We start from the raw sequence: 13,121 nt of genomic DNA, 5'->3' as shown, positions 1-13,121 counted from the left end.
TGAGTTATTGAGTATTTTGTAAAAAAGGGGGAGGGGTTTTTTACATGTCGTGCTGTATCTCAAAAACGATTTATGATTATTGCTTAAAACTTTACACGCTTCTATTTTATATTAATCTAAAGATCTGTATACTTTTTGGTGATGACTCAAAATTTTATTTTTGAGTTATTGAGTATTTTGTAAAAAAGGGGAGGTTTTTTTTTTTTACATGTCGCGCTGTATCTCAAAAACAATTTATGATTATTGCTTGAAACTGTACACACTTCTTTGTTATACTAATTTAAAGATATGTTTACTTTTTGGTTTGATTCAAAATTTTATTTTAGTGATATTTGTAAAAAAAAAACAGGGTGGGGGTTTCACATGTCACGCCGGGTCTCAAAAACAATAAATGGTTATTGCTTAAAACTTCCTCATAAACTATTTATGATTATTCCATAAAACTTCCACACAAGACGTCGGGCGTATCATGCGCTCATGGCGCAGCTGTTTATTATGTAGGAGTGTTAGGAAATGTTTTTGTGTTTTTAAATTTATACAAAAAAAATATTCAATTAACAATGGAGTAATTCCACTGTATACATGTGATGTTTCATAATGACATAAATTTCTTTAATAATATTCAGATATTTAGCCTCTACAGGTCGAGCTCAGTCGTTTGCTTTTAATAACAAATCTGTGTATGCATATCCAAATGGCTCTTGGAAATTTGATGAGATAACAAGCGCTACTTCACAACTTTTTGGTGAAGTCTGTGACGATAATTCGGTATGTTTTTTACTTTCAGTTCAAAATCTTTCCAGGTACTGTGGATTAATTTATTTGAATGGATACTAATTTTCGTGTAGTGACCCAAAACAAATGTATTTTTATATCATTAAGTTAAGTCAGGCCAACGAAAAGTCATATTTTTTTGAGGATATTTGATTTCAGGATTTTTGCCAAAGATTGTAAACAATAAATCTATAGCTCATGCATATATTTTTCTTTGAACTTAACAAATTCATGGTGTATCTTTACCATGTGAAATCCTAGAAAAATTGGTATCCCATGAATAATGATGAGTCCATAGAAAAAACACATTCTTTCATAGTTCACCAATTTAGATTTTGAGATTGTAATGGAACTGACTTCAATTTTCTCCATGTTGACCTATAATGAAAACGATCACTTTTGGTCTCAGACATCAACTGTTTTATTTTCTTCCATGGTGGACTTACTTGAAATTTGTGTATCATATTTAAATTTTTTAACTTTTGCTCATATTGATAAGTATAATAGCCTTTGGATACTCTTTCTAAATGATATACATAATTAATCAGTTTAAAAGTAATCAAATTATTGGAAAATGTTTAATTTTCTTAAATGACTGACAAACTTAAAATCAAATGTATTATATTTGAATTAGCTTAACTTTTGTTAAATTTATTGAATTTTATTTAATTTCAGGCCAACGAAACAGGCAGTGAATTTTGTACTTTTCTAAAGAATCAAGAGGAAAAGTAAGATTTCAAGATATTTTTGAACTATGCAATGTTTTTTTCCTGCCTGAGCCTTTACATGGTCTCAGTATACCAGACTGGGATTATAATCTGGCCACAGTGGCATAAAAAAACTTGGTATGGAGTTTATATTTTAGATTGATGCTTCTCACCTTGTATGAAGATATCTTATGAAGTTGACGTCTGTCATATGTCAATTGTCCGTCACCATATTTCATGTTTCAGCAACTGCTTGAAAATGTTTTGGAGTTTCTCACTTATTATGAGTAATAGGATATTTTTGTTTGGTATATGGGTTCCTGGCAACAACTTCATGTCTGTCAGTCAGGTTTCACCTGATCTCGACCTTTTCCTGGATAAGTGATCAAGGTTAAAGTTACATGATTAGATAATGTAATTCATAGGTTAACTATATGTGGTATATAAAATGATTTGATGGAGAACATGTCATTCTGGCAGTATGCATCTGACCTTGACTTCGTTTTCATGGTTCATTGGTCAATGTTGAGTTTTTTTGTTTTTGTAGGTTTTTCAAGTATTATAACCAATAGGTCAGTTGTATTTGGTGTATGGAATGTTTTTAATGTCAACATGTTGATCTAGCCTTTGACTTTGGCCTTATTTTCATAGTTCATTGATGAAAGTTTTGTTCAATTTTACTTCACTTCTATTAGATCTTACTATTATATAATTTATCATAAGCTCAGGGTTTCTTTCTAATTTTCATGAATAATTTAAAAAAAAAAAATAGCAAAAAATAAACTTGAAATATTTCAACATTTGAAATATGACGTCATTCATAATAATGATTCTAATTTATGACTTTTTTTTCTTTTTCAGCTTTGTATTATACTCACAGATTTACAACTTATTTATGTTGTTCTGGCTAATCAACTTCTCTATAGCACTTGGACAGATGGTCTTAGCAGGGGCCTTTGCTTCTTACTACTGGACATTCTTTAAACCAGAAGACTTGCCATTGTTCCCGCTGTCTGGTTCCCTGTGGCGGGCTTTCAGGTAGTAACTTTTAGTATTTTGAATGACCTTGAGATTGAAAGTTAGTATTATGTATGAACTTGAGATGGAAAGTTAGTACATTGTATTCTGTATGACCTTGAGATGAAAAGTTAGTATTCAGTATGACCTAGAGATTAAAAGTTGGAATTCTGTATGAATTTGAGATGGAAAGTTAGTATTTTGTATTATGACCTTGAGATAGGATGGAAAGTTGAAGCTGATGATGATTGCCTTTAGCTTTTCAACATACACACATCAGATTACATACTATTATGAGTGACAGTTAAGTGTGTAGCATGAAAGAGGTGGTGGATTTATTTCCCCTGTTTGCATGGCATATTATCAAAGACTAAATTTGCTGCTTCTCTGTTAAACAAACAGAATTTTGGAGTAAGAGAAAAGATGAGTCCGTTAACTCTGGAATTCATTATATTGTAATGTGAAAACATTAGTTCCACTGGAATGTGGGACTTAGCATTTATTTCCTCTGGAATTCAAAATTTTACTGGTAAACACAATTCAATTTTTCCTCAATTTCTCATTCCTTTATGCTTTTTTACGAATCTTCACATTTTTTACATAAAAATGAGATGTGCAATTATATGCCACCATATGGCCTTGAACAATGAAAAAACCCATACCAAATAGCCATCAATCATTTTTTTTTTATACAATATGTTTTGCTCTGTCAAAATTTTCATTTGGGAACCTCCATTGGGAAAATTCCTCACAAATAGTGACAGTTGCAGGTACGTGTTTACATTATATATTTTAACCTACTCAATAAGTGGTTGCGGAGGTATTATGTACAAGTCAGCATACACAGATTAGCTCCACTCACCAACATTTGACTGAGTATGGTAGATATGACAGGAGATAAGAAATACATGAATTAAGAGTTCCACTGTCATATTTTATTGTACACTAAACAATGGTGATTGTATACACTAATCATTGAACATAATGATATTTATGAATATTATACATTTCAGATATCATATAGGATCCCTAGCCTTTGGTTCTCTTATTATTGCCATTATACATTTCAGATATCATATAGGATCCCTAGCCTTTGGTTCTCTTATTATTGCCATTTTACATTTCAGATATCATATAGGATCCCTAGCCTTTGGTTCTCTTATTATTGCCATTATACATTTCAGATATCATATAGGATCCCTAGCCTTTGGTTCTCTTATTATTGCCATTATACATTTCAGATATCATATAGGATCCCTAGCCTTTGGTTCTCTGATTATTGCTATTATACAGATGATGAGAGTTGTTCTGGAATACTTAGATCATAAAATCAAAGGAAAAGAAAATCCTCTGGCTAAAGTCCTTTTGAAGTAAGTTATTAACATAAGAGTACTTGATAATGATGTAGGCAAAAATGAGCGAAAATTTACACCCTGTGAAAAAGACTTGCTATACGGTATGACAAGTGATATAACAGCAGAGACCATTCATTTAAGAACAAATTTTCTTGGTCAATTATGTTTAAATTTTATCGAAAAAAAAATGGATAGCTGAGTTAAAACTTTGACAAACTAATATTTTTACAGTGGAACAAATTTTGGATTAAACTGTTTGATACTTAAACTGATATTTCTATAGTGGAATAACTTTTGAAGTCAAGTAACAACTAGAATCTGAATGGCAATTGAGCAGTTTTATTTTAGAAATTTGAAAAAATTATAAGTAAAATACTTTATAAATTATGATAAATATGACCATTGGCTGTTTCCTTGACATATATTACAAATCTTTACTTTGGGTTACAACTGAATGTTTTTCTATTTCAGATGTCTTAAATGTTGTTTTTGGTGTTTAGAAAAGGTCATGAAGTTTCTCAACAAAAATGCTTATATAATGGTAAGATATGGTTTAAAAAAGAGGGGCAAAAGATACCAGAGGGACATTCAAATTTATTGATCGAAAATAAACTAACAATACCATGGTTAAAAAAGAAAAAAGACAAACAGACAAATAAGAGTACACAAGACACAACATAGAAAACTAAAGACTGAGCAACAATAATCCCAAAAAAAACTGGGGATGATCTTGGGTGCTCTGGAAGGATAAGCAGATCCTGCTCCTCATCCGTCATGTTGCTCATGTTATTAACAGTTATCATATTCACAAATCAGCAAGGTCTGGACTATTTTTTTTATTATGAAGAAGATTACTGTCTGCATTAATTTAAAATAATTTTTTTATTGGATTTAAGTTAACATATACAAAATTGGGGAGGGAGTCTTTCATTTGTTTCAAAAAAAAAAATTGCAACCTAAGAACTAGTTCTTCTGCACTGGAATATAAAATGAAATAACTGTAGCATTCATATATCTATAGAAATCAAATAAGACACTTTTGAACCAGAGATATAAATCTGTAAAATGCACCTAAAAAGTGACAAACAAATATCAATTCTCAACATAAATTGAAATTCTCAATTTTTGTCCTAAGAATTATATTTAGAAATGCTGCATGCGTATTTTAAAAATTGCAGTGAAATTCTTTTTGATGATGTAGAAATTATAGCTACTTTGTTGCAGACTTACTGTTCAAGATGGCTATTTTTTATTGAATTATGGGGCCAATATTGAACCAAATTTCCCCTCAATCATTGTTATGGTATCTGTTATGATTTCTTAAATATATTTATACCTGATTTCTAAAACCAAAGTAGAATCAGGTGAGCAACATCTGCTCTTGAGAGCCTCTAGTTTTGCTGTCAAAATTGTTTATGTTTAAGTGATGTATGAAAAAAAACATGAAAAAACATGACAATTTGTGTCAACTGTTTTTATGTTATCAAAATGCAGAAAAATGATTCAATACATTCAAGGAAATTAAAGCTGAAACATTAATATTTTGATTATTTTAGATAGCAGCACATGGTAAAAACTTTTGCACTTCTGCAAAAAATGTTTTCATGCTTATACTGAGGAACATTGTCAGGTATGGTCATTCATTTTAGTTCAGAAAAACTAGTTTAAACTGGGTTTTCTTAAGAAATTTTTGTATTATTTAAAATGATGAAGTACGGTAGGCAGGCAGCTGCCAACAGTTTCGGTAGAAATAATTGATTTCGTAGAACCCTTACAAATCTGTTTATATATACATTAATTTTTTCTTGTGTGACTTCACGCATCAGTTACATTGCTAGTTTTGATTAATTTAAGCAGCTATCTAAAATTAGTCCATCTCCTGAATAATATCAGCTTTGAATGATATTCAATAAATCTGTTTTTAAGTAATTGAAACTTTTGTTATAACTTTTGATATTATAGGGTTGTAGTGATAGACAAAGTTACAGATTTCCTGTTGTTTATTGGAATACTTGTAGTTGTAGCAGCTTCAGGTAAGTTATAAGAGGGTAATGCCCTTTACTGTTAGACATCCAACGGTCTTTTTCTGCTACTGTTAGTGTCAAATTGGTTAAAATTTTACGGTGATTCGTCAATTTATCCTTATTCTTATTCGTCAGAGGTCTCAAATAATTATCTTTAGTGTTAAGATTAACGTGATGCTATAAAATCAGTCGATTTTTTTCTATTGTCTATAAAAACATGTTCATTTTATTGTCATGCACCAAAAATACTGTTAACTTCATTTGGCAAGAATTTTCACCTTTATTCATCATGAAGGTAATTTTTCCCTGCTAATTTCTGAATAACAAAAAAAATGGGAAAATATTTGTTTGTGTCAAACTGATCTGAATTGTGTAAACCCTAGACTAAATTTTACTTACAATATGGCGAGGATTATTGGTCCGTATGCACACTAAATTCATGGCAAAATATTCAGTTTAATGTTTTTAGCCATTATGTGGTAGAAGAAGAAGAAGTACTATTTCTATTTTGAATTTTAGAAATATATACACTGCACAAATGATCACATCTGGTTTGTAAACTCAGTGTTTGCAAGCTTTGCAATTAGACACTGTAATTAGAGAGTATTTAGAGTATATTTTTGTGGTAGTAAAGTTCACCATGTGGTGTGTGCTTGAGTCGATTGCTGTTAAAAGATTGCTATTTGATACATTAAGTTTTGGATTACATTGGGTTATTTTGAAATAATAATAATATAGAAAAAACTTGAACACAATGATTCAGATACTTGTTGAATATTTTTAGGTGCTTTTGCATTCCTTTTCTTTGATGGCAGAATAACCTTCCTGAGTTCCTACACACCAACACTCAACTTTTATGTTGTCCCTATCGTGGTGAGTATAAATGCATGAATTGTTGTATTATATGCCCCTACTCTAATTCGCCGATATAATGCAGTGATCTTAACATCAGCCACAGCACAGCACAACAGCGAGAGGGAAAACTGTGAAGAATGTAAAGGAAACATGCACTGGAAAAAATTAATAACTGATCCTGAAAGAACAAATAAAATACAACAAATCATATCAAAGTTAATTAGCTTGTGATCAACAATGAGGGGGGATAGGACCTTTATCAGGACTCTGGGATCGGTTGTTTTTAAGCTCAGGATTTCGGGATTGACCCTTTCTGGATCCGGGAATTCTTTTTTGCGAATTTCGGGACCTCGGGATTTTGTGTTTTTAAGCCTGGGATTTCGGGATTTAGTTTTTTCAAGCCCGGGATTTCGGGATCAGGACCCCTCCTATCCCTCCTCAACAATGACTTAATGAAATATTATTTGTTGATAATACATTAAAGATTCGAAAATAAACATGCATACAAGACTTTGTTTAGTATATCTGCATGCATTGGTTCATTAATTTCGTTGATATATGCTATTATTTATAAGACAAGACCAGACAAGACAAGACAAGTTTATTAATACACATTTTTTTGTATACTTGATTTGCATAGGATTTTTAAATAAAAGGCTGAAATTATTATGAAAGTATTAATGCATTGCTAAAAAATAAATATTTTATCAAATAAATTTAAGTCAGATAGTCGTATAAATATCCTTATGATATTGGATACAAATTTTATTAAGTCTGATGCGGACATTTCATTGTCAAAGTGTTTCAACTGAGGTACTACAGAGGCGTCAAAAGGCGTCATTATGGAGGATAGGGTTAATAAGTGAACTATACCAAAAACTTCAAACCATCTTCAAATAACTTTTATATATTGTGTTTTTCAGTTGGTTATCATTGGAGCTTACATCATAGCAAGTGCCTTTTTCAGTGTGTATGGTATGGCAGTTGATACATTATTCTTATGTTTCTGTGAGTATACTGGTATTTAATATTGGGCCAAAAAATGAAAGTTATATTTGTTCCTTGCCTCTTAGCAGAAACTATTGGATAGGTAAAATGGTTTTATCTAAAAAAAAAAAAAAAAAAGGACCTTTTATAGCTTGATATGCAGTATGGGTTTTTCTCATTGTTGAAGGCTGTTCTGTGACCTAAAGTTGCCCAACTTCTACATCATATGGGAGTGAGAATCACAATTATAATACTTTTTGGCCTTATACATGACCACCTAAACTACTTTGGTGAATATTTTATTTCATGATTTTGCTTAATTCAGCATATATTCCTAATTCGTAATTTGTTTAACATGGAAATTAGTGGTTTCCCTGTACAAAAGAAACGATGAAAATTGGTATCCATTGAATAATAATGAATACACACAGGATAAAAGTAAAGGTTCCACACCAAATGATAAGTTGTAATGTGTTTTGTCAGACAACTACTTTCTGTTTCAGATACTTTGAATTAAAAGTAGGGTATGCTACCCTATTGGTCGTGTATTCTCATTATTTTATCCAAAATATGTAGTGCGGATTATACACAACTATAGATGGTTTTTCATTTTTAAAATTTTATTGTATTTATTTTTTTAATTTTTAAGCATGTGTGCGTTTTTGTTAAAGTGATGTACCGTCTGAACTTTTATAATTTCAGTGGAGGATTTAGAAAGGAATGATGGCAGTGCAGACAAACCATATTACATGAGTAGTCAGCTGATGAAAATTGTTGGCAAGAAGAATGTTTTGGCACGCAGAGATTCTCGATAATCATTGAAGTATAATACTGAATGAACATAGATAGGGTCTGGCAGAAATTGATAAGACAAATGCTAGAACAAAACTCTAACTTGACAACAATGTGTTTATTTCCGTCTATAACTGTAACTAATGACCAAATTTGTAGTACAATCATTTTGTAATATTGACAGTTACAATACTGGTTTTTAACCCCCCTGTGTTGTTGAAGATATAGAAATAATGGGTGCTCATCCAGTCTTGTAAGTGCTCTCACATATACAATTCTTGCCTGATTTTGATAATATTTATATGAAAGTTTCATTTCAGCAATGAAAGAGAAATGCAACTGGGAAACATTCATAATGTGGAAAATTTAGAACCTTCCATGGATTGGAGATAACTCTTATCAGTATTAATTAAAATTGAGTTATCTCCCCTTGATTTTTATTTAAATGAAGGAATGTAAATTAAGCCTATCATGAACTAACAAATTACAATATACATTAATTATAAGCAAATAAAACGGATAAACTAATATCAAGCAATAGCATAGTTAAATTTTACTAACATGGTAAAAGCCACAAGAAGAAGTATATTTCAATATTAATCCCAGAATAAACATTAAGCTAAAAACATTTATTACTAAAAAAAACAACAATGAGGTTTTTAGAATAATCATTTTGCATCAAGAATCTACAAGGCAAAAGCTAGAGATAGAAAAATAACGGCTGTATATAGTCTGATTTTTAAACAGTCCTAGTCAGTTTAGTAAAGTTAAAAATAATTGATTCAACTTTTGTTTTTAGCTTATTTAACGATTTTAACGGTATGAAATAACTCATTCAAGATTTTATAAATAAAAAAATATTAATTGATTGATAGAACAAAACATTTATTCACAAATGCTCTCTAATACCTTTGTTGTTAGGTCACAAGTTGAATATTTTTCAATATTTTTCTGTTTGAATCTTAGATTAATTTTTATTTATAACATTTTATTGACTTTCAGTGGAATAAAGCAGATGATATAAGGACCTACAGTATATGTTTAATTCTTTTTCATGCAACCTTATTGATAATGTCTTGAAAACACTCATTGATATATGATGTTAGTGTAATTATTCACATGTGATAATTAATTTGCATTGCATATTGTTATTTTTTATAAAATATTTATTGAGTGCATTTTGTTCATTTATTTGTAGCTTGGTATGTGCTGGCACATATTTTTTTTTTATAACATATGAATCTGTGATAGATATTATTATATGAATTGTCTTTTTTTGGTTCTAATACTTGTACATTCCTATAAGTTTTATATAACAGCAAAGACAAATCGCTTTGATACCAATTTTATCAACTCAAAATCTTCTACAGGTTAAGTTGAACTGTTTCTTGACTTGGGAAGATTAACTTTTTGAAAATAATCATTTAAGAGTTGTTCTATTTTCAACTTGGACACTAGGGATACATGTTTTTCTTCCCAAATTAGACATGAATCTAAACAAATTTATATAGAATTGAATGTTAGCCAGAAATTTGTTAACAATGGGAAGGATCTTTGCTAAACTTGGAAAAGTGAAGTGTTTGCAAATGTTTGCCATAATTTCAAGTTTTTCAGAAATGTGTAACAAATATTTGATAGTCATCGTAAATATATGTAAATATTTTGTAATTGACAATCATGTTTATTTATAACTGCTACAATAAAGTATTCCGTCCACTTTTTATCTGGTCAGTCCTTTTGCTATCAATTAAGCATCCTTTTATGCCCTGTCCATAATACAGAGCATTACGTTTTATTGTCAGTGTATGTCTATCAATCTGTTAATTTTGCCAAAAAAAGACAGATTTTTTCAGGTATAGAAAATTACACATTACAAGTACAAGTATAATATTCTGATAACCTTTTTGGACATCTGAGGAATGCTTACTATTGCTCAATAATTTTTACCACATTCATAAATCTTAATTTATTTTTTAAATGCCAAAAAGTGGCATTATTTATTCTTCTACTTTAAACCAAAGTTTTTTTTCTCATTTGATGAGTATTCCTTAAAGATGACATTTACTAACTTTGTAAAATTGAGAAAAAATAGATAAATATTCCAAAAACACATTTTGTCCAAAATTAATTCAACCTGTTCAATATTTTTTTTTTCTTCAGCAAGGTGATGGACACAGACTCTTAGAAACTTTAGTTCAAGGAAATTATTGATTGGTTATTTCAGTATCATAAGGCTTGTGGTAATAAATATCCTTGACTGCTTTAATTAATTAGCGATTTTTATCTTTATATACCTGTCCTCTGTCCAACTAATTTGTTGTAGATCAATGTTTTCTAATGAAGTTGGCAAAACTAAATTTAATACATGAAAATTGGATCTATTTCATATCTTTTATTTTTTCCATATATTTTTTGCAAGCATTGTTATTTTAAATCATTGTTTTTTTTGTGTGAATATATGATATTCATGAAAATGTTATTTACTTATTAAATGTTTTATTTTTAACTTTTTGTTGTTATGAATTCTTCCACTTCTTTGAACTAGATGTGTCGAAACAATACAAATGGCCTACTCAACAAGTTGAAACAACTGCAATTTCAACAACACATGTGGACACAAACATGATGGCAGTCTCACATATCAAAAATCAGCTCAAAATCTGAAGGCGTATAGACAAAAAGTATGTATAACTGTGATTTTCAACAATTTTCAAAGTTGTAAACCCTTAATTTCTGTAAAAATCAGCGGAGCGGAACAAAACTTAAACTTGATCTGTAACTCATCATGGTTAACTCACATACCAAAAATCAGCCCAATATCTGAAGGCGTTCAGAAAAAAATAATTGCTTGTTGCAGAATCATGAAATGACAGACAAGGGTAAAACTATATGGCGCCGACAACTTTGTTGCCGGGCCATAAAAGTTCTTGTTACCCTCCTCGAAGTCTTAAGCATTTTGTATTCAGGAAGACATGGGTCCTTTTATTTATATATCCATGTGAGCTTCTGTCACAATTTTGTGTTTGTTACTTCTGAACTACTTGATGAAATTTTGTGAAATTTTCCATAATCTTCCTCACATGATGTTTTTTGCACATCCTTATTCCTATTTTCATCTGAATGATTTTATGCCCTGCATAGGAGCATTATGTTTATTTGGTCTGGGAGTCCCTTCGTTTTTTTATCTCTATGTCTGTCTGTCCCATCCTTGTTTCTTCTGTCCCACTTTCCTGTCAATAACTTCTGAAATACTGGACAGTATTTTGTGAAATTTTTAATCTACCTAACATGATGTTTTTGCACATCCTTATTTCTGTTTTCATCTGAATGATTTTGGGGTTTCAATTTCAGTTATGATGGACTTCATAATATTGGACCATTATAGCACACATTTGTTCTTCCACCATCTTTGGTTGTCAAATTGAAAAAAAAAAACAATCATTATGGACTTTTAATAAAATAGGCAAATTGTGAGACAGCAACGCTATTCATGTGTAAGCATTTCATTTTATTGAAGAAGATCATGTGATTTCATCTTATTTTTTTACTTTTACAAAATTTACACAGAATATCATTTGATTCAACTTATCTCCAACGTTGTAGATGAGAATAAAATTCATGACATAAATATCTGTTTTGTTGATCTTGTATCAAATGTACTCATCATTTAGTCTGTTTGGGATCTCTCTCTTTTTTAGTTTTTTTTAAACATAAATTAGGGTAATTAATCCTAAAGAGTGTTTATCTACTAAACTATATATGCTCAATTTGACTTGTAAGTCGATCTTACCTTGCTGGTCAACTTTATGATTTAAAGTGTCTTTGTATCTGTTATAATTTTCATCATATTAGGCAAAACACAAAAAAAAGTTAAAAATTGTCATTACAGGGCAAAAACATCGCACAGTTTCCTCCAAACTTGTCTAAATGTACATCTTGTCTTTTGTGTTTTATCATTTGATTAGGGATTTTCCATTTTGAATTTTCCTCATAGTTCAGTATTTTTGTTAATTTACTTTTTGCTGATCATTTTAGCTTATTTAAGGTTCTATCTATAGATCTATTATATTTTTAAGAAATGAGGCAAAAGCACAAAAAATGGGTAAAAATTATCATCCTTCAATATGGTGTCTACTGCTCAAGTCTTGCTTTTAAAAATAACTATTGCATTTTTTTCAAGTTTCTCTTATCTATCCTAGTTTTCAAGATATATAAGACATAAATGAACAAAAATGTTACAATTTGTCATTCAAGAGTAATAAGTTCTATGAGTTAGGGACGACATCAAAAGTTCAATGAAGGATAAAAAACTTAATTCACATAGTTTTTTCACTGACCCCTACACCCCCCTTCTTAACTTAATTTGGGAAAAATTGATTGATCAATAGGGATATATGTAAAATCGATTTTAGATTAACAAAACTTGCAGCAATGTTGACCCCCCCCCCCCCCCCCCCCCCCCCCCAACCCAACCCAAAACTATTTGATTTAAGTTTTTTATCCTACATCGATCTTTTGATGTCGTCCCTTATGTTGACAGTTTTAAAGTATGTGAACAATTGGTTGAGTTCAACATTCTGAAAAATTTGACCAGTCAGATTTTCTCTTTT

General features: G+C 30.3%; 1 protein-coding gene across 1 annotated transcript in view; it reads left to right on the top strand.

Moving 5' to 3' along the window:
* LOC143063035 (choline transporter-like protein 2) overlaps positions 1-11,017 on the top strand; it is a 40,499-nt gene extending 29,482 nt beyond the window's left edge. The window contains exons 14-23 of the mRNA XM_076234946.1: positions 627-768; positions 1,450-1,502; positions 2,343-2,519; positions 3,740-3,868; positions 4,325-4,394; positions 5,410-5,483; positions 5,816-5,886; positions 6,662-6,750; positions 7,656-7,740; positions 8,422-11,017. Of these exons, the coding sequence (XP_076091061.1) occupies positions 627-768; positions 1,450-1,502; positions 2,343-2,519; positions 3,740-3,868; positions 4,325-4,394; positions 5,410-5,483; positions 5,816-5,886; positions 6,662-6,750; positions 7,656-7,740; positions 8,422-8,534 (1,003 nt within the window). The 3' untranslated portion in view covers positions 8,535-11,017. The remainder of the gene's footprint in view (positions 1-626; positions 769-1,449; positions 1,503-2,342; positions 2,520-3,739; positions 3,869-4,324; positions 4,395-5,409; positions 5,484-5,815; positions 5,887-6,661; positions 6,751-7,655; positions 7,741-8,421) is intronic.
* Positions 11,018-13,121: the final 2,104 nt, after the last annotated feature.

This window comes from Mytilus galloprovincialis, chromosome 2 (assembly GCF_965363235.1).
Source record: "Mytilus galloprovincialis chromosome 2, xbMytGall1.hap1.1, whole genome shotgun sequence".
Taxonomy (NCBI): domain Eukaryota; kingdom Metazoa; phylum Mollusca; class Bivalvia; order Mytilida; family Mytilidae; genus Mytilus; species Mytilus galloprovincialis.
The sequence above is the reverse complement of the archived record's forward strand: the minus strand, read 5'-3'. Positions and strand labels throughout refer to the sequence as shown.